This window comes from Salvelinus alpinus, chromosome 33 (genome assembly GCF_045679555.1).
Source record: "Salvelinus alpinus chromosome 33, SLU_Salpinus.1, whole genome shotgun sequence".
NCBI lineage: Eukaryota > Metazoa > Chordata > Actinopteri > Salmoniformes > Salmonidae > Salvelinus > Salvelinus alpinus.
Window position 1 is genome coordinate 3,055,437 of NC_092118.1, and position 26,866 is coordinate 3,082,302.

General features: G+C 43.1%; 1 protein-coding gene across 2 annotated transcripts in view; it reads right to left on the reverse strand.

The window, feature by feature from the left end:
• Positions 1-26,866, reverse strand: part of LOC139563269 (protein kinase C-binding protein NELL1-like) — a 498,410-nt gene that overhangs the window by 81,699 nt on the left and 389,845 nt on the right. For both annotated transcript variants that reach the window (XM_071381775.1, XM_071381774.1), the window contains exon 14: positions 13,576-13,698. In XM_071381775.1, the coding sequence (XP_071237876.1) occupies positions 13,576-13,698 (123 nt within the window). The remainder of the gene's footprint in view (positions 1-13,575; positions 13,699-26,866) is intronic.

Below are 26,866 nucleotides of genomic sequence, written 5' to 3' on the forward strand. Positions count from 1 at the left end.
AGAGAGCTTTCTTTGGGAATTGTTTCCTGGTTACTGATGCACTCAAACTATATTAGATAGGTTTCCTCTTGGACTGTCCGTATGATGATATCCTTTGACTGAGAAAATCCATCTGCTGTGCATGCTGTCTGACAGTTGCTGTTTTTTTTCTGCTGTAGTGTTGTTGAAGAGAAAAGCGATGTTCTGGGAGTGGCGTCAGTTTTGCTTTACCCAAAACAAAGCCCATGTGACTCAATCCTTTGACATCTGTCACTTTGAGGTAGGCAACTGTGACTATTGCCTTTGTGGATGAATATGCATAGTTCTCGTCGTCTCACTTCTGAGGGTGAGACCTTAGTGAGGCCCTAGGGATATGAAGGTTACATAGCTCTTTCAAAAACTCTCTCCATGCAACCCTTGGCTCCTACATTTCTGGAGGCAGGGGGAGTCCAATTCGCCATTGGCCATTGTGAGCTCCCTGACAATAGACTTGCCTTGAATGGTGATAGGGGCCACAAATCCAAGTGGGTCGTACAGACTGTTCACAGTTGACAGCACTCCTCGGGGTGTGAAGGGCTTCTCATCTTCGGCTACCTCGAAGGTGAACGTGTCGGTCCTGAGGTCCCAGTTAAGACCCAAGCTGCGCTGCATAGGCAGAGTGTCTGAGCCTATGTCGAGATCTTTGATGTCGTTTGTGTGATCTTGAGATAGAAATGCTTCCATTACCTCCTTCTTGTTCGATGCAATCTTGTGTAACCTCAGATTAGAGTTGGCGAGAATCTCGTGTTCTCTTGAGCAGGGTGACCGCATCTTGGACTGTAGGAAATTACTTTAAGCCATCGTCGACATAGAAGTCACGTTCCACAAACTGTCTGACATCAGGATCATAGTCTGGTTCTCCTTTTTGAAATGACTCTTTGAGGCCGTAGATATCCACTGCTGGAGAAGGACTGTTACCGAAGACATGGACCTTCATGCGGTAGTCGATGTCTTTGGACAAGTCGTTGTCCTGGAATCACAGGAATCTCAGGAAGTTACGGTCTTCTTCTTTCACCAGAAAACAGTAGACCATTTGTTGGATATCCACTGTCACAGCGACAGATCCCCTACGGAAACGAGTAAGCACCCCAAGGAGTTTGTTGTTGAGGTCAGACCCAGTCATGAGCACGTCATTGAGGGATACTCCATCGTATTTGGCACTAGAGTCAAAAACCACACGGATTGGACCAGGCTTCTTTGGGTGATAGACACCAATGTAGGTAGGTACCACCGTTATTCTTCTTCTTTCAGGGGCGGAGCCACTTCAGCATGACCATACTCCAAAATCTTCTCCATAAAAGAGACAAAGTGCTCTTTCATCTCGGGCTTCCTAAGGAAGTTGCATCTGAGGGAGGAGAAGCGTTTCAGCGCTACATGTCGATTGTCAGCTAGATGACATCTTGGTGACTTGAATGGTAATGGTGCCACCCAGCTGTTGCTGTCGTTCTTCCTGATCCCTTCCTTCATGATTTTCAGAAAAGAGCAGTCTTCGATGGAGAAGGCCACTGTATTGTCGTATCTAGTTTTCTGGAACACATTGCAGCCCAAGTGAACTTCCTCTTTGTCGCAAGGAAGACTTTTGTAGCAGCATAATGCAGGCTGATCGCGAGCTTGGGCATTTCCCTGTGTCTAACGACACCAAGAAGAGGTTGGGACATGGCTCGAAGAGAGTAGGTCGTCCTTTCTCCAAAGTGTTTGTGTGAAAGGTACTCACTGAGAGAGGCTTGTGAACGCTCCCCAGGCAGACATTGCCTATTATGACCCATCCGAGGTCAAGCTTCTGGGTGTATGGTGAGTCATGGGGCCCATTAACTTGCTTGCGCACATTATGGACTTATAATATCTCTTCCAAGAAGGAGCATGATGTGAGCCTTGGGTTCGAGTTCTGGGATGAGGTGAGCAAGGGGTTTCAGGTGAGCATGGTGGAGCGTTGCGTCTGGAGTTGGGATCTCGGATCGATTGTTTGGGATCTCATTACAATCGATGAGAGTTGGCAGCGCAAGACTGACTTGCCCATCCATAGATTCTACCTTGTAGCCATTGGCTCTTCTTCCTACTGTCTCCATCACTCCGGCGCAGGTCTTAAGGGAGTAGGGAGAGCTGGGGCCTTGTACCCTAAAGATATCGAAGAACTCAGAACGAACCAATCTGTTGCTTTGCTCGTCAAGGATGGCATAGAATTTCACTGCTCTATCTCTTTAGCCTGTTGTGTAGATTTTGACAAGGCAGATCTTAGAGCAAGACCTGTCGGTAAGGTTCCCACTGCATACTTGGGTACACTGAGACGTTTCATCGGAAGGAGGTGTGAGCTCTTCTTCCCCACTGTGCTCTGTAGGAGGTCTGTTATTTTGACCCAGGGAGGTGGTCCTGGATGAAGGGTGGCGTTATGACTCTCGCTCTCACATTCTGCGCAGCTAATGCTTGACTTGCAGTTCTTGGCAATGTGAAAAGAGGATGAACAACATCTAAGCATAGGCCATTCTCTTTCAGGAAAACCTTGTGTTGGTCCAGTGGTTTCTCACAGAAGGCGCGGCACTTCCGTAAGGGGTGAGGCTTCTTGTGGATAAGGCACTGCCATTCGGAATTCTTGGCTTACTTGATAGGCTTGTCTGAGTCAGAGGTGGTAGTGGTAGTGGGGGATACCTCTGTTTTGTGAACTGAGTATTCTCTCTGACTGCTTTGCTTCCAGGGAACTTTGTCTGCTTTAGAAACATTGGCAACAAGGCTGAAACTCGGGTCGTTCCTGATTCTGGCTTGCTGGATTACGAAGTCAACAAAGAAGGCAAAAGGAGGGAACGAAACATGATAATGTTGCTTGTAGTTGGAACCAATGGAGATCCATTTCTCTTGTAACCTGAAGTGCAGTTTCTATAGGGTTAACGTCTCTAGGATAGGGGGCAGCATTTTCACGTTTGGATGAAAAGCATACCCAAATTCAACTGCCAGCTACTCATCCCCAGAAGATAAGATATGCATCATCTCAGATAAGACCTTCTTGCAGTTCCTACCGCTTCCACTGGATGTCAACAGTCTTTAGAAATTGTTTGAGGGTTTTTCCTTTGTGTAATGAAGAAGTACGGCCATTTTGAATCAGGGTCACTTATTGTGTCCTGTTTTTAGAGGCGCATGACCAGAAGGCTAGCTACAGTTTGTTTTAATCCTGTATTGAACACAGATCATCCCGTCTTCAATTTTATCGATTATTTACGTTAAAAAATACCTAACGTTGTATTACAAAAGTAGTTTGAAATGTTTTGGCAAAATTTACAGGTAACTTTTGAGATATTTTGTAGTCACGTTTCACAAGTTGAAACCGGTGTTTTTCTGGGTCAAACGCGCCAAATAAATTGACATTTTGGATATATATCTACGGAATTAATCGAACAAAAGGACCATTTGTGATGTTTATGGGACATATTGGAGTGCCAACAACAGAAGCTCGTCAAAGGTAAGGCATGAATTATATTTTTATTTCTGTGTTTTGTGTCGCGCCTGCAGGGTTGACATATGCTTCTCTCTCTTTGTTTACTGTGGTGCTAACTCAGATAATAGCATCGTTTGCTTTCGCCGAAAAGCCTATTTGAATTCTGACATGTTGGCTGGATTCACAACCAGTGTAGCTTTAATTTGGTGTGTATCATGTGTGATTTAATGAAAGTTAGATTTTTATAGTAATTTATTTGAATATGGCCCTCTGCATTTTCTCTGGTTTTTGGCCAAGTGAGACAGTAGCGTCCCGCCTAAACTCAGATTTTTGGATATAAATATGAACTTTATCGAAGAAAACATACATGTATTGTGTAACATGAAGTCCTATGAGTGTCATCTGATGAAGATCATCAAAGGTTAGAGATTAATTTGATCTCTATTTCTGCTTTTTGTTACTCCTCTCTTTGGCTGGAAAAATGGCTGTGTTTTTCTGTGGCTATGTACTGACCTAACATAATCGTTTGGTGTGCTTTCGCCGTAAATCCTTTTTGAAATCAGAAATGTTGGCTGGATTCACAACAAGTGTAGCTTTAATTTGGTGTCTTTCATGTGTGATTTCATGAAAGTTAGATTTTTATAGTAATTTTGGGGAATTTGGCGCTCTGCATTTTTACCTGCTTTTAGCCAGGTGGGACGCTACCGTCCCACATATCCCAGAGAAGTTAACACCTCGACTATAGGGTTAACACCTCGAGCTGTATTGAGCAAAGCTAGGCCAGGGAGGTCTCCTTCGGCCTTTGCAGATCGAAGCTCCATAAGCAGGTCGCCCAACTCCCTCAGCTTTGGGTAAACCTTGTTGGAGATCTTGGGGAGACTATCACCTCTGGTGAACCTCAAGTTTATCCCAAACCATCCTCAGACCTTGTTCTGGATGGTTTACATGAATGGGTCGGATTCGTTTTATATCTTCAGCAGACTCTTCCAAACCACTTAACCTCTCTAGGGGGTGTGGGATGCTACCGTCCCACCTGAAATTGCAGAGTGCCAAATTCAAATTAAATTACTATAAATATTTAACTTTCATGAAATCACAAGTGTAATACATCAAAATAAAGCTTAACTTGTTGTTAATTCAGACGCCGTGTATGATTTCAAAAAGGCTTTAAAGCAAACCATGCGAGGAGGACAGCGCTCAGCACACAAAACATTACATACAGTTACCAGCCAAGTAGATTAGTGACGAAAGTCAGAAATAGCAATAAAATTAATCACTTACCTTTGATGATCTTCATATGGTTGCACTCACAAGACTCCCAGTTACACAATACATGTTTGTTTTGCTCGAGAAAGTCCCTTTTATATCCAAAAACCTCCATTTTGTTGGCACGTTTTGTTTAGTAATCCAATGGCTCAAATGCGATCACAACAGGCAAACGAAAATTCCAAATAGTACCGGTAAAGTTCGTAGAAACATGTCAAACGATGTTTATAATATATCCTCAGGTTGTTTTTAGCCTAAATAATCAATAATATTTCAACCGGACAATAGCGTCGTCAATATAAAAGAAAAACAAGAAAGGCGCACTCTCGGTCGTGTGCAGCAAACAGCTCTGGGGACATCCCACTATCCACTCATTCAAAGTTGTCATTCTCCCTAATTTTTCAGAATAAAAGCCTGTTCACAACAAGTGGAAGCCATAGGGAACGGAATCTGGGTCATATCCCTTTAAATGGTGAATATAGTTTCATTGGAAAAACAGCCATTTCAAAATAATGGCACTTCCTGGATGGATTTTCCTCAGGTTGGATTTTCCTCAGGTTCCTCAGCCATTTCAGTTCTGTTATACTCACAGATATTATTTTAACAGTTTTAGAAACTTGAGTGTTTTCTATCCAAATCTACTGATTATATGCATATCCTAGCTTCTGGGCCTGAGTAGCAGGCATTTTACTTTGGGCACGCTTTTCATCCGGGGTTGAAAATAGTGCCCCCTACCCTAGTGAGGTTAATTAGAAGCTCCATTTTGTCACTGTAGTTTAAGTCTAAGCCTCTGATGGCGTTGTGAAAGGAGCGCTGAAAAGCCCTGTAGCTCTCCGGTTGGTCATAAAATTGGAGTAGAGTAGAGTAAAGCTCGCGACGAGCGAAATAACTCACAAAGTTGGAAATGTATGGGTTCCCACTTTGGGGGTCTTCCCATGTGCGCTTGTAATGTGGAGCAGGTGGATGACTTCCGTCATTGTGCATACTTCTTTGGGTCCAGCTGCTGTTCTGGCCTTCTTGAAGGGAACCGTGTAAGCTAGGGGTGAGGTGAAGGAGGAGGAGGCCTTGACTCCGGATTAGGGAAGTGGCGGTCTACAGCGGTAGTGGTGTCAACAGGTGGAGAACTGATCTCAGGCTTGAGACATTGCAATAGGGTGTTACGTGCGGTCTCTGGCCTGGTATATCCCTGTCTTGTCTCGCCATCAGAGGACGGCTCTACTCCTGTCATTGGCTTGGGAGTGTCGTAGGATTTAGCTTGCTCTATGAGATACTCCTTAGTTCGCTGTGTGGGGTCGAGTTGGGTGGAGTCGAGCTTGAGTCTGCAACTACTTTTCTGACTGCCGAAATCAGCAGCAGCTTCTAGAGCCTCAGCCTCAGCCACTTCCTTTTCCTCTTTCAGCACATCCATAGATGCTTCTAATTGTGTTTTTTCTATTTTCATTCTCCTTTCTTTCTCCGCAAAGGAGAGGTGAACTTTTGCAGCTTCTGCTTTTGCCCTTGCTATGGCGGCTGCAGCTCCTGTAGGTGAGCTGCTTGAATGGTAGGATGAGGCTGAAGCACGAGACCTGCTCTTGGAGGTTGTCTGTACTCTGCCGCAATTGTTGTAGGCTTCTCTTGGCGTTGTGATGGGTTAGCAGTGTCTGTTGCTTGATCCAGCTTGTGGTCCTGCCCGATAGAAAGCTGTCATTTCACTATACTGTCCTCCATATGCGTTACTGTGCATATTTTGACAGCAAGATAAATGCCTTCACATCAATAATCCTCAAAGCATGATCTCCATATTCACAAGATTTATTGATTTGAAACAGTGTGAAACTGAAACAAGGGCAATAATGTCTTCATAAAACAATGTAATCTGTCCTAAAATACAAACTAGATATGAACGTAACGTGATATTTTGTTCAGACTAACAACAAGCAAAAGCTAGGCTAACATACTGTAGCAATTAAGCTAGTGCTGTCCATCTATTCCACAAAGTAAACATACACATTCAAATTCCACAAATATTTTCTGAAAGGAAAGATATATACTCACTGACTAAGCTTCCTGAGGCATACAACGTAAAGGATGGATGAAGATTGTAAGCAGACACCTGAAACAGAGCACTCTGAGCTCTACATGAGGCGACGATGAACAACTTCCTCCTAACAGGTCACACGACGGGTCAATTTTCTCGGTAAAGGAAAATACTCCAGATCAACACTAGGGGGAGCCAAATTCAAGGTAAGTAAAGGCTGCAGCTGTAAGAGCTGCAGATAAGTATAAGAATGAGATGGAACTGAGTGCTTTTCACCAACGCAGTTCATGGACCACATACATCTCCATCTGTACAGAGCTGTCCTGGTCTGATCCTAGACATTATAGATGAAATGGAGGGACATCATTATGTCATATAGTGCAAATATGTTATTTGAATGAGATACAGTATGCATACAAATTATAGGTGAATGTAAAATGTAGTAATGCACAATAGAAAATTGAATGGAATCATGGATACAGAATGACACCTCTGGCTCCCATAATATGTCCACGTCTCCTCTATGACATTCATTGCTGTTCAAGATCGTTGTACTCATAGAAATTGAATCTAGCTTCTCATCAGCGTGCGCCACTACGCAAAATATGTGCTTTGTTTGTAACAAAACACAGGCAGGCCACAGTTTGTTAAGATCATCTGCTCAAACATTTGCCCACGAAACAACACTGTACATAATTCAAGAAGATCTAAATGCATATTCCCATGAACTGCTTGGCATGCAGTGGGTTAAGTTGGTACATGCGCAGACTGTTATACGGTTTGGGAAAAGGCGTCATGGAGAGGTTTGAGGTTGCGCAGCCTCTGCCTTCTGCAATAGTCTTCCATTGTCCTCCAAAAGTGGATGAGTATTCTCTCTTTAGTTAACCACTTTACCTCCTCTATTCATACACCTCTATCGTTAAACACAGGGAAGGTGGCATCACAGCACGAGGCTTAGCTAGCTACAGTACTACCAGCTTACCTCTTTGTTAGCATTAGCAAGGATGTTATGTTAGCTGCATTACTACCAGTTTACCTCTATTGCATTAACATTAACAGGGGCCGCAGGTAGCCTAGCAGTTAAGAGCATTAGGCCAGTAGCCAAAAGGTTGCTGGTTGAAATCCCCGAGCTCGCAAGGTCGGAATAAATCTGCCGTTCTGCCCTTGAGCAAGGCAGTTAACCCCCAACAACTGCTCCCTGGGCGCCAATGACGTAAAATGCGGGATACACATTTTGGTTGAATGTATTTAGTCGTGCAACTGATTAGGTACTCCCTTTCCCTAGTTACATGCTTACCTCTTCTATATTAGCAGGGACATTATGCCAACTACATTCCTACCAGCTTAAATCTTCTGTCCCTCAATGGTCTCGAACCAGGGAAACTCTGAATACATATTGACATGTCACCATCAAGAAGCTTTACCAGTAACGCCACAAATGCTGCGGCTCTTGCAGTGCAAGGGAAACAACTACTTCTAGGTCTCAGAGCGGGATATGTCTACTAACACTCCGATAACCCTTTCACATCGGCTACACAGTGACAGCCAGTATTATCAGGGACGGACTCGGGACCTAGCCCAGATCTGTGACTCAATTCTTAATTTCTAAGAGCACAGTGATGATGTATGTTCAGACTGAGGAGAGACGCTCCTGGTCGATTGGCCAACGATAGGGGCACCACGCGTGAATGGATTCCCGGAGGGACAGTGAAAATGGCGAATAATTACTACAAGTCTGTTTCCATAGAATATGAATAGTCTGGGGAATTAATTGAGATGTAGTAATAGTTACATAATAATACAATACGGAGCCATTTGAAGAATATTTGACTTGATTCATCGTGAATTCGAACATAGATATGATCAGTTAGTGTGTGGTTGGAACGCTCTTTCTCTGAGCTGGTTGGAGTGCATTTCATATTGAAGTCTTTGTTTTATGCATTTTTCTCTGAGCAAAAAAACATTTTCCCCCAGTTGGATCATTTGCATATTACTCATGACTTCCAGAGTGAAAAATGTGGAGGTGGCAGTAAAGATGTTCGATGGCACTTTTTAAAATCTATTTTTCTTTTTTCTGGGGCTGCTGTGTGCCTCTTGTTGGAGACCATCCAGCATAGAAAACAGTCTGGAAAGCACTTTGCAAATTGCATTGATCTCTCCGTAGACCTACCTTCCACCTGCCTCCCATCCTAATGCCTCGCTATTACAGAAAGACACGGGGAGGCGGTGGTAAGACGGCAGGTGTGATACACACACACGCGCACACACACACGCACAAACACACACACACACACACACACACACACACACACACCACACCACACCACACACACACACACACACACACACACACACACACACACACACACACACACACACACACACACACACACACACACACACACACGTCGCACTCCCAAATAAAGAGAATTCCCTATATTCTACACTCTAATTACACACTGGTCGACACGGGGGACAGACAGCGAGACAGTACTAGAGCGATAGAGCGAGGGGGGAGAGGAAGAGAAGACGTGGTCCTTTTCCTGGGAGACAGAACAAGATTAATAGACCGAGTTTAGGAGAGGAGAGTACAGAAAAAGGGAAAAGGACGAGAAGAAGAGAGAGGTGTTTTACTAGCCTAAGACTCATGGTCACCAGTTTATAAAAACACCCATACAGTGCATTCGGAAAGTATACAGAACCCTTCCCCGTTTCCGCATTTTGTTACATTAAAATTGATTTAATTTTTTAAATTCTCATACACACAATACCCAAAAACAGGTTTATAGACATTTTAATAAGGTTATTCAGAACCTTTGCTATGAGACTCAATATTTTTTATTTTTTTACTTTATTTAACTAGGCAAGTTCTTATTTACAATGACAGCCTACCAGGGAAAATTGGGTTAACTGCCTTGTTCAGAGGCAGAATGACAGATATTTACCTTGCCAGCTCTGTGATTCGATCCAGCAACCTTCCAGTTACTGGCCCAACACTCTCACCACTAGGCTACCTGCCGCCCCGAAACGTTTGAGATGTTTCTACAACTTGATTGGATGATTGTTGACTAGGATGGCCTTCTCTAGAATACAGTATATACATATGAAATGGGTAAAACAGTATGTAAACATTATTCAAGTGACCAGTGTTCCATGTGTATGTACATACACTACATATTCTATCCACATACTGTCCATAATGGCTATACATCCAATCACATATACAGTCGTGGCCAAAAGTTTTGAGAATGACACAAATATAAATTTTCAGAAAGTCTGTTGCCTCAGTTTGTATGATGGCAATTTGCATATACTCCATAATGTTATGAAGAGTGATCAGATTAATTGCAATTACTTGCAAAGTCCCTCTTTGCCATGCAAATGAACTGAATCCCCCAAAAACATTTCCACTGCATTTCAGCACTGCCACAAAAGGACCAGCTGACATCATGTCAGTGGTTCTCTCGTTAACACAGGTGTGAGAGTTGAAGACGACAAGGTTGGAGATCACTCTGTCATGCTGATTGAGTTCGAATAACAGACTGGAAGCTTCAAAAGGAGGGTGGTGCTTGGAATCATTGTTCTTCCTCTGTCAACCATGGTTACCTGCAAGGAAACACGCGCCAAAATCATTGCTTTGCACAAAAAGGGCTTCATGGGCAAGGATATTGCTGCTAGTAAGATTGCACCTAAATCAACCATTTATCGGATCATTAAGAAGTTCAAGGAGAGCGGTTCAATTGTTGTGAAGAAAGCTTCAGGGCACCCAAGAAAGTCCAGCAAGCGCCAGGACCATCTCCTAAAGTTGATTCAGCTGCGGGATCGGGGCAGCACCAGTACAGAGCTTGCTCAGAAATGGCAGCATGCAGGTGTGAGTGCATCTGCACGCACAGTGAGGCGAAGACTTTTGGAGGATGGCCTGGTGTCAAGAAGGGCAGCAAAGAAGCCACTTCTCTCCAGGAAAAACCTCAGGGACAGACTGATATTCTGCAAAAGGTACAGGGATTGGACTGCTGAGGACTGGGGTAAAGTCATTTTCTCTGATGAATCCCCTTTCCGATTGTTTGGGGCATCCAGAAAAAAGCTTGTCCGGAGGAGACAAGGTGAGCCTACCATCAGTCCTGTGTCTTGCCAACAGTAAAGCATCCTGAGACCACTCACAAGGGAGTGGGCTCACTCACAATTTTGCCTAAGAACACAGCCATGAATAAAGAATGATATCAACACATCCTCCGAGAACAACTTCTCCCAACCATCCAGGAACAGTTTGGTGACGAACAATGCCTTTTCCAGCATGATGGAGCACCTTGCCATAAGGCAAAAGTGATAACTAAGTGGCTCGGGGAACAAAACATCGATATTTTGGGTCCATGGCCAGGAAACTCCCCAGACCTTAATCCCATTGAGAACTTGTGGTCAAGCCTCAAGAGGAGGGTGGACAAACAAAATCCCACAAATTCTGACAAACTCCAAGCATTGATTATGCAAGAATGGGCTGCCATCAGTCAGGATGTGGCCCAGAAGTAAATTGACACCATGCCAGGGCGGAATACAGAGGTCTTGAAAAAGAAGGGTCAACACTGAAAATATTGACTCTTTGCATCAACTTCATGTAATTGTCAATAAAAGCCTTTGACACTTATGAAATGCTTGTAATTATACTTCAGTATTCCATAGTAAAATCTGACTAAAATATCTAAAGACACTGAAGCGGCTCACTCACAATTTTGCCTAAGAACACAGCCATGAATAAAGAATGATATCAACACATCCTCCGAGAACAACTTCTCCCAACCATCCAGGAACAGTTTGGTGACGAACAATGCCTTTTCCAGCATGATGGAGCACCTTGCCATAAGGCAAAAGTGATAACTAAGTGGCTCGGGGAACAAAACATCGATATTTTGGGTCCATGGCCAGGAAACTCCCCAGACCTTAATCCCATTGAGAACTTGTGGTCAAGCCTCAAGAGGAGGGTGGACAAACAAAATCCCACAAATTCTGACAAACTCCAAGCATTGATTATGCAAGAATGGGCTGCCATCAGTCAGTGCATGTCCAGGCCTGTCAGAAGTTTACCAATTGACCACCGGATGCCAGAGGCGGAATGACAGAAGGTCATGTGAAAAAGAAGGGTCAACACTGAAAATATTGAGCTCTTTGCATCTAACTTCACTCGCCGTAATTGTCGGAATAAGAAGTACAACTTTAAGAACACCATCCTAACCGTGAAGCATGGCGGTTGTAATATCATACTTCGGGAGCTATTCTGCATAGGGTACAGAATGACTGCACCGTATTGAGGGGAGGATGGATGGGGCTAAAGTACACTGAGAGCTAGCCAACAACCTCCTTCCAGTAGGAACATTGAATATGGGTCGTGGCTGGGTCATTCTAGCATGACAACGTTTTGAAGCACACAGACATGTACATACTATAGCAGTGGCTCCGTGAGAAGCATCTCAAGGTCCTGGAGTGGCTTAGCCAGTCTACAGACCTGAACCCAATAGAATCTTTGCAGGGAGTTGAATGTCCGTATGCTTAGCAACAGCCCCGAAACCTGTAGAGGTCTGGTGAAGTTTTTAGTCATGAGTGTACACTTCAACTGCTGAGAGACGCGAATCTAAAACAAAAATCCAGAAAATCACATTGTATGATTTTTAAATAATTAATTTGCATTTATACTATGTCATGCAATAAAATGCAAATTAATTACTTAAAAATCATACAATGTGATTTTCTGGATTTTTGTTTTAGATTCCGTCTCTCATAGTTGAAGTGTACCTATGATAAAAATTACAGACCTCTACATGCTTTGTAAGTAGGAAAACCTGCAAAATCGGCAGTGTATCAAATACTTGTTCTCCCCACTGTATATACAATACCAGTCAAAAGTTTGGACACACTTACTCATTCAAGGGTTTTTCTTTATTGTTACTATTTTCTACATTGTAGAATAGTAGTGAAGACATGATAACTATGAAATAACACATATGGAATCATGTAGAAAGCAACAAAAACAAATCAAAATATATTTGAGATTTGAGATTCTTCAAAGTAGCATCACTTTGCCTTTATGACAGCTTCGCACCATCTTGGCATTCTCTCAACCAGCTTCAAGAGGTAGTCACCTGGAATGTATTTCAATTAACAGGTGTGCCATGTTAAAAGTTCATTTGTGTAATTTCTTTCCATCTAAAACAAACTTTTCCCATGGTTCCCCAGGTTACTGAGTTAATTGTTACATGATTCATTTAATTACGTAATAAATAGCATGTCATCACATTAACGATAGCAACGTCATGACACTACTTTGAAGAATCTGAAATATAAAATGTATTTTGATTTGTTTAACACTTTTTGGTTACTACATGATACTATATGTGTTATTTCATTGTTTTGATGTCTGCACCATTATTCTACAATGTCGAAAATAGTAAAAATAAAGCAAAACCCTTGAATGAGTAGGTATGTCCATCTTTTGACAGGTACTGTATATATAAAACAAAAGCTAGACAATCAGGGAACATCGAAATTCCAAAAGCGATGGATAGCGGACATTTTCTTGCACGTTTTGACGGTGAGGAAATATAATACATTTTAAGTGTGGCCCTCTGAGCCTCGGTCGAAGACTGAATCTGGCCTGCTGGGCAAAATTAGTTTGACACCCCTGGTGTAGAGGGTTAGAAAAGGGCAAGGAGGTGAAGACGTTTCCTCTGCAGATGAAGAAAGAAGAGGAAAAAGGGAGAGGGCTGTGGATGTCCAGAGTAGGGGGTAGGGGTGCCGATGGAGCTCAAGAGGGTTAGAGAGAGGTGTAAGAGGTAGAGAGGCATGGAGGGTGAGGTCTTACCTGTGCAGATGGAGCCGTTCCCTACGTAGCCAGGCTTACAGGTGCACAAGTGGCCTCTGATGGTGTTGGTGCAGATGGCATTGTCGTCACAGGAGCTCTGCCCACTTGCACACTCGTCATGTTCTGAGGGAGAGATGCAGCATGGTCAGACTGTGTGGTAGTGTGTGTCTGTCTGTCTGTGAGCGTATAGACTACTTGGTTGCGTGAGAGTGTATTTGTATCATGAATGCATGTTTGTGTTTGTTTGTGTCTGTGTTTGCATGCCGAGTGTGCGCGTGCATCCATCCTGAAGGGTCAACGTCACATGTTTTCATTCAACAGTGTACTTTATATCTGAGCTGCTGTACCGAGGGGCTGGTCTGAGCATTCAGCCTCACGGAATAGGGAGTGGGTTTGCACCACAGGCAGTGTATGATCAACCACCATCTGTAGCCACTCATCGCTGCAAAAAAAACAGCATCTCATTTACTCACCTACTTCTGGTTATCCATGACAGGTTGTGTAACACCAACACAGCCAAAAGACATATTGAATGCAGTTAACGATTCAAACTTCGCCACACACTTGATCTTATGCTGTGGTAAACCGTGGTAAACTGTATGCGTTCCGGTGGAAGTTCATTCAATTCAATGGGAGGCAATTCTCATCTGCCGGACTAGGCTCCGGTAAGTGCAGTGTGTTGCATGAGTTTGATTTTTTCAATTTGTATGTTGCTTTGCCTTGCGGTCTCTGTGAATGGTGAGACTTGGGGCAGACGGACTCTCCAGTGTGCTCTTCCTCTTGCTCTTTCTCCTCCTCTCTATGTTCCTCTCCCTCCACTCTCCTCTCCCTCCTCTTCCTCTCTCCCCACACCTCCTTCCTCTTCCTCCTTGCGCCACATCTCTATCCCTCACAGCATCTCTAACTCTCACTCTGTCTCTCTTTCACTTACACACACTCTCACTCTCCCTTCCTCTCTTTCTTTTTCTCAGCCATACACCTACTCTGTAATAATCACCTCTCAGGGGTTTCCATAATAAATTGTGTTACAGTTACGACACGTCTTCCTTTATACACACACACACACACACGCACACACGCACACACACATATATACAGTATCATCATAAAGCTACACAGCACTTGCATTCAATCAATTGATCATCAATCAAACTGATTTTTATAAAGTCCTTAGTGGACAGATTGTTTCTCATTGTGTGTTTGTTGGACTGATTGCAGCATTGCAAGCAAAGCACAGTGTTGCTCAACTCACCCTGTCTTGCCTGATAGACATCGACAGAGTTAGATAATGTTAGCTGATTAGTTACAAAGATGGGACAGTTTCCAAATGAATAGCACTGGTAGAAACAGGAACAAAAAATCTACTTCTTAGCTGGCTATGTAAACAGATATTACTGCAAGTCAATATAATTTGAGCTCCACGGCACTGGCTTCTAGCATAACACGACAGCTAAGCAAGCTGTCAAATAATAGGAAACATGATAAACCATAACCTAAGTCCAACAAATAACCACACATTACTCTAATCTGTATTTCGTGGTTAGGGAAATGGTTGTCTGTATGGCTAATGTTAGGTACTGAACGGGAAAACTTGACATTTCGCGAGCGCAGCACACATTTAATGTTACAGCCACACAACTATTCTAGCTAGCCTGACAGACAAACCTGACAGTTAGATAGGTAGTTAGCTATCTAGCCATAGCAAACAGCTTGGGTCATTTCCATATGAATTACTTCAGTAGGAACAAGACAAAACACTCAACTAGTTAGCTGAGGGGCCTAACATGCTGACCAAACCAGATGCATGCGTGCGTCTGAGCGCGCCATCGTGCGCTTGCTGATTTTGTACCCCCACACCAGACACGGTCAGGACTCACCGGTTGAAGTATCAAAACCAACTCTGAACCAATTATATTAATTTGTGGACAGGTCGAAAAGCATTAAACATTTATGGCAATTTAGCTAGCTAGCTTGCTGTTGCTAGCTAATTTGTCCTGGGATATAAACATTGGGTTGTTATTTTACCTGTAATGCATAAGATCCTCTACTCCGACAATTAATCCACATATAAAACCGTAAACCAAATTCATCTCTCCTTCCTCAGGCTTCTTTTTCACTTCTTTGGACTTTATATGGCGGTTGGCAACCAATTTTATGGTGCATTACGACAACCGACTGGATTGTGGACGTCCGTTCATCTTTCAATCACCCACGTGGGTATATGCTCCTAAAAACCAATGAGGAGATGAAAGAGGCCGGACTTGAAGCCCGTTGAGCTTCACAAATAGAACCTGTTTCTATTTTAGCGCCTGGCCATGCAGACGCTCGCTGAGGCACGCGAGCGTTGTGGTTTGCATGTAAAGCTAAACACTGCTCCCCAGCTGATCATGACAGTACTGGCTAATCTGAGAGCTATTCCCCAAGTTTCACAAAATCAAACATCCACAACACCAAACATATATCTGCTGTTTACTTACTTCACTCACCTCTACATCAGCGTTGCTTTCAAAGTGCAAGGACGTGTCTAAATCAGTATCACCAACCGACATAGATACAACCTCTTGCACAGTGAAAAGTCATGGCCGCTTCGGCGACATTATTTTGAGTTAATGAAGTGAAATAAACGTTAAAAAATCCTTTCCTCCTGAGATCCCCAAAAAATGAAATGTTACCAATAATATTTTGGGTAGATTTTTTATTTATATTTGATTGTAAGTGCAAAATTGTCCTCTGTAGTTGTAATCAGGACATAAATATTACATAGTTGCGGCATCCACTACAGAAGACATTTCTTGATAAACTTATTTAATGTGAAACAATTATTACACAGTCCTGACAACTCACTTAAACTATTCCTGAGATGGTCACTTACTAAAAACATTTTGAATATCAAACTCACAAAAATAATAATTAATAATTACAGACACTTTTCAAATGTCCATATATTGTGCTGATTGTGATGGCAGCCATTTTTTGTACATTTATTTAATTAAATGTATTTAACCTTTATTTAACCAGGAAGGGCTCATTGAGATTTGAAATCTCTTTTTCAAGAGCGTCCTTGTAACGATCGTCTTGAGAGAGATTGGACCAAGACGCAACGGGTAATGAAGACATGATGAATTTATTGAACAAGACGAAAATGAACTACACTTGATAATTAACAAAATAACAAAACGACGTAGACAGACCTGAACTGGAAAAACATAGAATTCACAAGAGTATAACACAATTATAAAGCAGCAAATGAAAAACATTGACAGGTCAGGGGATCAGCCTAAAAATCATTCATCAATGATTTAAAACCACAAATCGGGACAAGTTCTTCCAGTTTAAAAGTATTTTGTAAGGCGTTCCAATCCAATGAGTACATAAAATCCCTTTAACCAAATTCAGTTTGATCATTTGGAACAGTTAGCAGGATAAAGCCCTGCAAACGAAGAGAGTACCCACCACATTTCTCAACAATAAAAATGCCCAAATAAAATGGTAGTAAACCCCAAATGGCTTTGTAAATCAAGTATAAAAAGAGCCTACGATTGACTAGAGAAAGCCAGCAAACCCTGGTATATAAAGTTCAGTTGTGCATAAGAGTTTTGCAATTAAAAATAAATCTCAATGCTCCATGGTAAAGGGTGTCAATTGATCTCAAACACTGAGCGGAAGCATTGACATATAAAATATCCCCATAGTCAAGTATAGGCATAAATGTATCTGATACTAGCCTCCTTCTGGCTTCAAAAGAAAAACCGGCCATATTCCTAAAATAAAATCCCAACTTCACCTTAAATGTTTTTGTAAATTGTTGAATATGCAATTTAAAAGAGAGGCCGTCATCAATTAAAATGCCAAGATATGTGTATGAGGTTACAGTCTCAATCTCATTGCCCTGACAGGTAGTAATAGGTGAAAGGTTCAGAGGTCTATATCTTGCTTTAGAGAACACCATTAGTTTAGTTTTGTCAGTATTGAGGATAAGCTTCAATTGACATAAGGTATGTTGAACTGTATAAAAAGTAGTTTGCAAGTTCTGGAAAGCTTTTGTGAGAGACGAGGCACAACAATAAATAACAGAATCATCAGCATAAAAGTGAAGTTGCGCATTTTGCACATTTATGTCCAAATTATTTATATAAATAGTGAATAAGAGGGGACCAAGTACAGAGCCCTGGGGCACACCATTACAGACAGACAATTTAATAGACATGAGCCCATCAAATTGAGTGCACTGAGTTCTATCAAACAGATAGTTAGCAAACCATGCAACTGCATGTTCCGAAAGACCTATGATCGACAATCTCTGCCTCTGTATTACATGATCGACTGTATCAAAAGCCTTAGAGTGTCACGTTCCTGACCTGTTTTCCTTTGTTTTTGTATTTATTTTAGTTGGTCAGGGCGTGAGTTGGGTGGGTTGTCTATGGTTGATTTTCTATGTTGGGATTTTGTGTTCGGCCTGGTATGATTCTCAATCAGAGACAGCTGTCAATCGTTGTCCCTGATTGAGAATCATACTTAGGCAGCCAGGGTTTCACTTGTGTTTTGTGGGTGTTTGTTCCTGTGGAGGTTTTGTTGCCACACAGGACGGTTTCGGTTTTGTCACGTTGGTTGTTTTTGTGTTTTGTTGACTTTCATTAAAAGAATGAACAATAACCACTCTGCGTTTTGGTCCACACCTTCTGTCAGCGAGGACAGCCGTAACAGAAACACCCACCACAAACGGACCAAGCGGAGTGGAGAAGGGCAGCGACAGCAGCAGAGACAGACAGAGGAATGGACATGGGAAGACGTCTTGAACGGCAAGGGTTGCTACACATGGGAGGAGATCCTGGCTGGAAAGGATCGCCTCCCATGGGAACAGCTGGAGGCAGCGAGGAGAGCAGAGGCAACCGGAGAGAGGAACCGGAGGTAGGAGGGTACGCGGCTAGCACGGAAGCCCGAGAGGCTCACCCAAAAATTTCTTGGGGGGGAGCTAAAGGGGAGTGTGGCGAAGCCGGGTTGGATACCTGAGCCAACTCCCCGGGCTTACCGTGGAGTGAGAGGGCGTCGTACTGGTCAGACACCGTGTTATGCGGTGGAGCGCACGGTGTCCCCAGTACGCGTGCTTAGCCCAGTGCGGGCTATTCCACCTTGTCGCACTGGTAGGGCTAGGTTGGGCATCGAGCCGGGTGCCATGAAGCCGGCCCAACATATCTGGCCTCCAGTACGTCTCCTCGGGCTGGCGTACATGGCACCAGCCTTACAGGTGGTGTTCCCGGTTCGCCTGCATAGCCCAGTGCGGGCTATTCCACCTCGCCGCACTGGCAGGGCTACGGGGACCATTCAACCTGGTAAGGTTGGGGAGGCTCGGTGCTCAAGAGCGCGTGTCCTCCTTCACGGTCCGGTATATCCGGCGCCACCTTCCCGCCCCAGCCCAGTACCATCAGTGCCTACGTTACGCACCAGGCTTCCAGTGCGTCTCCAGAGCCCTGTTCCTCCTCCACGCACTCTCCCTGTAGTGCGTGTCTCCAGCCCAGTGCCTCCAGTTCCGGCACCACGCACCAAGCCTCCTGTGCGTCTCCTCGGCCCTGTACGCACTGTTCCTTCTCCCTGCACTCGCCCTGAGGTGCGTGCCCTCAGCCCGGTACCACCAGTTCCGGTACCACGCACCAGGCCTATAGTGCGCCTGGAGAATCCAGTGTGCCCTGTTCCTGCTCCCCGCACTAGCCTTGAGGTGCGTGCCTCCAGGCCGGTACCACCAGTTCCGGCACCACGCACCAGGCCTACTGTGTGCCTCAGCAGGTCAGAGTCGGCCGTCTGCCCAACGCCGCCTGCGCTGCTTGCCTGCTCAGCGCTGCCTGAACTGTCTGCCTGCCCAGCGTTGTCTGAACTGTCTGCCTGCCCAGCGCTGCATGTCTGTCCCGAGCCGTCAGAGCTGCCCATCTGTCCTGAGCTGCCCGTCTGTCCCGAGCCGTCCAGCCAGGACCAGCCAGAGCCGTCCAGCCAGGACCAGCCAGAGCCGTCCAGCCAGGACCAGCCAGAGCCGTCCAGCCAGGACCAGCCAGAGCCGTCCAGCCAGGACCAGCCAGAGCCAGCCAGCCAGGATCCGCCAGAGCCAGCCAGCCAGGATCCGCCAGAGCCAGCCAGCCAGGATCCGCCAGAGCCAGCCAGCCAGGATCCGCCCCTCAGTCCGGTGCTGCCCCTCAGTCCGGTGCTGCCCCTCAGTCCGGTGCTGCCCCTCAGTCCGGTGCTGCCCCTCAGTCCGTTACTGCCCTTTGGAATAGTGGGATTGACATGGAGGGTGGATATTGGGAGGAGGCCACGGAAGCTGGGGTTGACTATGGTGGTGTGGGGACCACGACCAGCGCCGCCCCCGTGGACAGACGCCCACCCAGACCCTCCCCTAGACTTTGTGCTGGTGCGCCCGGAGTTCGCACCTTAAGGGGGGGGGGTTCTGTCACGTTCCTGACCTGTTTTCCTTTGTTTTTGTATTTATTTTAGTTGGTCAGGGCGTGAGTTGGGTGGGTTGTCTATGGTTGATTTTCTATGTTGGGATTTTGTGTTCGGCCTGGTATGATTCTCAATCAGAGACAGCTGTCAATCGTTGTCCCTGATTGAGAATCATACTTAGGCAGCCAGGGTTTCACTTGTGTTTTGTGGGTGTTTGTTCCTGTGGAGGTTTTGTTGCCACACAGGACGGTTTCGGTTTTGTCACGTTGGTTGTTTTTGTATTTTGAAGTGTTTTGTTGACTTTCATTAAAAGAATGAACACTAACCACTCTGCGTTTTGGTCCACACCTTCTGTCAGCGAGGACAGCCGTAACATAGAGAGATCATGAAGATAACATATGTGATATCATTGGAAAGCCAAGAATGTCCTATCAAAGGGAAAACAGGACTTAATGCAATGATTTGCATTGCCTCAGAGATACTGACCAAAAACTGATAACCACTAGAGAGGACAAACATAAATTGGGTCTCAGGCCAGCATACACCGTTTCCAGTTCTGGTTGACAATAGCAATGCAAATACGTCATGCAATATTAACAAAGATAAAAAAATATTATTGTTATATTATTGTTTGAATGTATATATAATAATTGATCCAGCTTATAAGCAATACAAGACTCTATTATTGTGGTGGGAGATTATTCATACGGTTTTAAATATGTCAAAATACAAACTATCCCCCAAATGCAAAAATATCATTGATATATTGGAACTATTGGATATATGGAGGCTTAAAAATACTGACTTAGTGAGATATACAGTACCAGTCAAAAGTTTGGACACACCTACTCATTCAAGGGTTTTTCTTTATTTTACAATTTTCTACATTGTGGAATCAAAACTTTGAAATAACACATATGGAATCATGTAGTAACCAAAAAAGTGATAAACAAATCAAAATATATTTTAGATTCTTCAAAGTAGCCACCCTTCGCCCGATGACATATTTGCACACACTTGGCATTCTCTCAACCAGCTTCACCTGGAATGTTTTTCCAACAGTCTTTAACCCTTTCACACGTACCATCACACGGGTGTGATCGTTCTATAGTGGTCCCTGAAGCGTACGATCACACCCGTTTGATTAGAACACATTTAGAACGGCCAGTTTTGAATGACGCAACAATAAGCATATGAGCTGGCCACACTTTTTTCAGAAATGATTTACACAAATACAGTCCTTATTAAGTTATGTCCAGAATGTGAGCAGTTTATTTTTGGATGCAATGTTCAGATATTCACAGAAGTATCTATAGCATAACACAATCATTCTAACTGTAGGCTACATTTAGCTGCATACATTAGCTAATAGCAATTCTTATGTATAATTAATCACATCACAGGTGAGCTCACCGTTGATCAAAATAATTCAGTAAAACACTTTCTAAAAATCGAAAGTAATCCAACCATTAGTTTCAGCACGCAGCAAGGCTTTTTTTCCTCACAGAAACCAAAGATAAGAGAAAACAAGATGAGTTTGGTCTGTTTATAGAATACATGTTGAAGGGGTGTGTTGTCTACCATCATTCACATCCCACATTCACTTCCTGAAGTTCTCAAAAAATGAGTGGACCCTTACTCACCTCATTTTGTTATAGCATCTTTGGTCCAACAGACGATCAAGTGAAACCCAGAATGCAATGTATGTCAACAAACATGACTCCACACACATAGCTGGAATTAGCTTAGCTCATCATAATCAGTACAACCTTCAAAACATTATTTTACACACATACTATGTGCCCATCACAATCTATGCAAAAATCGGATTGCATGATTTATCACTGGTAATTGAAAAACGTGAAAACATAAAATAGTAAATATATCAATAATACCACAAAATATTTTCTGATAGTGATTTATTGATAGAAATGGCACGTGCAGGCAGTCAATCGCGTAAGCTCTCACTCCCACTCTGAGCCATTCAGTGTTGTTGTTTATGTATGTAGCTAATGAGCTAAGCTGTAGCATTAGCAATGTCTTTCAAAAGGAGACAACTCAGAAGTGTGGAAATTCTGGAGATTTAAAACAATTCTGACAATGAGTCTGAGTCTGAAAGTCAGGAATCAGATTCTGACAGTGACAGAGGACCCCTTGTCTGAGGGCCCCTTGTCCACTGACAAAGTCCCAGTTCCCTTTGAAGATGCTGGTGGTGATGGAGGCAGACCGATAGTGGATGAAGTACAGGAGTTCTGTGGTAGCTGGAAGGCTGCCAGCCATTTCACCCCTCCTGGCCCTGCTGTTTGTGTTGATGAGTCACAGTCTGGAGTGCAACGCCCCTTGATATTTCCATCTGAGGCAGAGTGCTTCAAGTTGATTCTGACAGAGGAGCTGGTGGGAGACATAGTAGAGACCAATTGCTATGCCTTGGAGCTACAGGAGAAGAGAGAGCCAGGAGTGGGGGGGGACAACCACAATTAGTGAAATGTATACATTCCTATTGACAGTCCTTCTCATGGGGATAGTAAAGAACTCCATAAGAGAATACTGGAGCAGAGATCCTATGTTTGCAACTCCCTTCATTGCCACCCTCTTTTCCCAAGACTGCTTCCTAGTTCTGCTGCTATGACTGAATTTCATCAACAACACTACTGCCATCCTAAATGACCCGTTATACAAAACAAGAAATGTCAACAGCTGGCAGTAAAGTGCCATGACAAACGAGACGTCCATGTCCTCTCCACTGTCCATACAGCAACCATGTCGGCCACAGGGAAGGTGGACCACCTGACGGGAGAGAGAAACAAACCAGACAGAGAAACATCAAACCAGACTGCGTGCTTGACTATTACCTCAAAATGGGGGCAGTGGATAAGGCCGACATGATAAACAGCTTTGTGGAATGCACTCAGAAAACAACCAAGTGGTATAAGATACTTTTCAATTTTTCCAGGATAGCTTCAAAATACAACATGTCAATTTTTCTGACGCATTTAGCATTGTTTTACAGAGCTAATAGAAGAATGTAACTAGCTACATAAGCACGATTGAATATAACACCATAAAAGGTGAGTAACATGAGTAACGTTACCTCGTGTGTCCTTGGTTATAAGGAATATACACAAATATATTATGCTCCATACACACAGTGAGCTACAGTAGAAACGGTATAACACGACACACATAAACTATTATAACGTAATAAGGCACTTACTTTGATATAACGCAGTCTGGATTTGAAGATGGGTGTCTGTAGTGACGCTTCTAGCACAGAGACGCTGTGCCACTTGGGAGTCATAAGGCCAGGGTAGCTTCAAAATACAACACATGCTAATACTTCCCTGACGCAATTAGCATTGTTTTCCAGAGCTAATAGAAGAATGTAGCTAGCTACCTAAGCATTGAGTATAACACCATAAATGTTATGAAATGAGTAACGTTACATCGCGTGTCCGCGGTTATAAGGAATATACACAAAAACACTATGCTACAGTAGAAAGAACATAACACGACATGCATAAACTATTATATATAACGTAATAAGGCACTTACTTTGATAGAAACGCACATATTTCCAAAGTTACTATTGGTAACGAAAACGACTTTGATTGCGATGCAGGCAACAGACGGAAAATATGGACACGTGTATGCAGGACGGCAGATGAGCACATGTCTGCAGACTTCAACTGCACAAACAAATGAGAAGTGTTTGGGGAATTTCGTCCGGTCAGAAATGACCCAAAAATGTATTGGTCCACAAAAGTAAAGACGACTACTTTTCTGTGAATGAATGAGGCGGAACACACCTCAATTCAAACTGTTATTAGAAAATAAAGAACTTGACGGAAAATAATTTAAAATTGACAAGTTGAAAACAGCCTATAAATATACACAGGCTGTGTGCTATGGTTTGAGGGCAGCGAGGATTACATGTACTGTTACATAACAATCACATTCTGGAATGGAGAGAACGTTCTAACATCATGTGCATAAAAAAACTCACGCTGGGGTGACCGTTAGAGATATTTGGAACTCACGCATGAAAGGGTTAAAATTACGTTTTCTGTATTTTGAAATTGGCGCTCTGCAATTTTACCGGATGTCGTCGAGGTGGGTTGCTAGCGGGACCCCTGCGCCAGAAAGGTCAAAAGTTGCAGCGTACTGCAGCACAGCTTGCATGGTGCTGCAGAATTCTATGGCACGTTATTTAAAGGTTGAACCACTGTTGGCATCATTTAGCTAATACATTTTATTTTTTTAGGAAGTTTAATTTATTATTAAGATAGACCCTTACCGGACAACTTCGGTAGGCAGCTAACTAGATAGATTGGTTAACTTCTTTGGGCTCATTAGCGTCCCACCTTGACAACATTCTGTGAAATTGCAAAGCACCAAATTCAAATTACAAAAATAGTAATAATAAACATTCATGAAAATACAAGTGTTATACATCGGTTAAAAGATTAACTTGTTAATCCAGCCACTTTGTCAGATTTCAAAAAGGCTTTACGGCGAAAGCATACATGATATTATCTGAGGACAGCGCCCGCATACAAAAGCATACAAACATTTTCCAACCAAGAAGAGGCGTCACGAAAGTCAGAAATAGCGATAAAATAAATCATTACCTTTGAAGATCTTCCTCTTTTGGCATTCCAAAGGGTCCCAGCTACACAATAAATGGCCGTTTTGTTCGATAAAGTCCCTCTTTATATCCCAAAAACTCTGTTTTGTTGGAGTGTTTTGTTCAGTAATCCACTGGCTCAAAGGTGGTCAAAACATGCAGACGAATACATCCTAATAGTACCGGTAAAGTTAATCGAAACATGTCAAACGATGTTTATGATTAATCGTCAGGTTGTCAATTATCTAAATAATCGATAATATTTCACCCAGTCAATAGCGTATTCAATAGGAAGGAACAAGAACGAAGCGCACGCCCACAGTCACAGTCACACGCACAAAGACCACTTAGACCACTTACCAAAAGGTATTTTTCTTCGTCGTTTTTCAGAAAACAAGCCTGAAACCATGTCTAAAGACTGTTGACATCTAGTGGAAGCCATAGGAACTGCACTCTGGGCCGTAAATCCTTATATAGTCAATAGGCTTTCAATGAAAAACCACTCACATAAAAAAAAAACACATTTCCTGGATGGATTGTCCTTGGGTTTTCACCTGCCATATCAGTTCTGTTATACTCACAGACATTATTTTAACAGTTTTAGAAACTTCAGAGTGTTTTCTATCCAATGCTTCCAATTATATGCATATCCTACTTTGGGCACCTCATTCATCCAATCTTCCGAGTACTGCCCCCTACCCCTAAGAAGTTTTAAGTGTCAGCCACTGTTACCGTTAATGCTAGTTTGACCACGTGAAGGCATCTTTGAGAAGCCTTCAATAGTGGCTGCACTAGAGAATTTGAAACCTTTTTTTGTAAGAACATTGTACATGGGACTGATTTTAAGACATTTTGCTTAATTAATTTTATTAATATTATGGTGTTTCTATTTCAAGAAAAATGAAAAACCCTCAGGGTTTCTGTTAGGATGGAACAGAAAATATGGCGCTGTACAACGTGACGGTCGGGAGTAGGCTACAGTACTAAGATCATAACATTTCAACACCCTAATTGTATAATTGTAGTCTCCCAAATCTCCCAAATGGAGATTCAGTGAAAATAAAAATCTCATTGATTTTTCAAGACCAGTCCCCATGCTTGTCTCAGAGCAGCGCTAAACGGTGCTAAAATAGTTGACCACAGTGGGTAGGCTATTGCTTCAAATCCACTTCAATATGCTCTTTAAATAAATAAATACACCACTTTTAACAGCGCATTACACAACATTAGTGAGACTCATATCGCCTACGGTATGCCTACAGCATATTGGAAAATATTTTTTTCAATGACGTGACCGCCAATAATTACATACGGGTCTCCCGGTGGTGGCCGGCACAGATATCAAACCTGCATCTGTAGCACCGCATTTTGCACTGTGATGCAGTGTCTTAGACCACTGCGACACTCGGGGGGCTATTATAATACTGTACATGTTGTTCAGGTCAGGATAACCAAAACATTTCTTTATTAAAGCCTATCAGAAAGAATGTTGGTACTTATTTATTTTGATCCAAAGCCATGAATGAGTGAGTCACTCAGCTTTATGTAGGTGCAAGGGCTATATGACTGTCATCAACTTGATAATATATAACGATATTTTGTAGATTATTTCGTTTTCAAAAAATGAAAGTGAGCGATTGTAATCTGAATAAAGCCTAAATAATATTTGAAATGGCCAAAACATTTATTTCTGTTTTTAGAGGGAAAGAAGGGCATCCCGGCCAGCCAAAATCTCCCCTAACCCGGATGACGCTGGGCCAAATGTGCACCGCCCTTTTGGACTCCAAATCACGGTCGGATGTGATACAGCCTGGAAACAGGAACTGTAGTGATGCCTGTTACACTGAGATGCAGTGCGTTAGACCACTGCGCCACTTGGGATCCATGACCAATATGACCAACATATAATAGCCCATCCTAGAAACGTTGTTTGCAGAAATCAAGGCCTGCCACGCTTGCGAAAAACAGGGTTAATAATAATAATAATAATAAAACTTTCCCCCCTTCCACATGGTAAAGGTTCCAAATCGTAAAGTTGTTTTTTATCAATTAGTATATTTGAGTTTAACCACAATATTTGTTGTATTATTTGTTCTGTCTTTTCTGTTGGATTAAACTGAAATTGCAACCAATCACGGACGGTTGTGATACAGCCAACCTAACTAAGCAATACATGTGATGATAGAATTCACATAGGAACACCTATGTGAGAATGCTATTCATTGACTACAGCTCAGC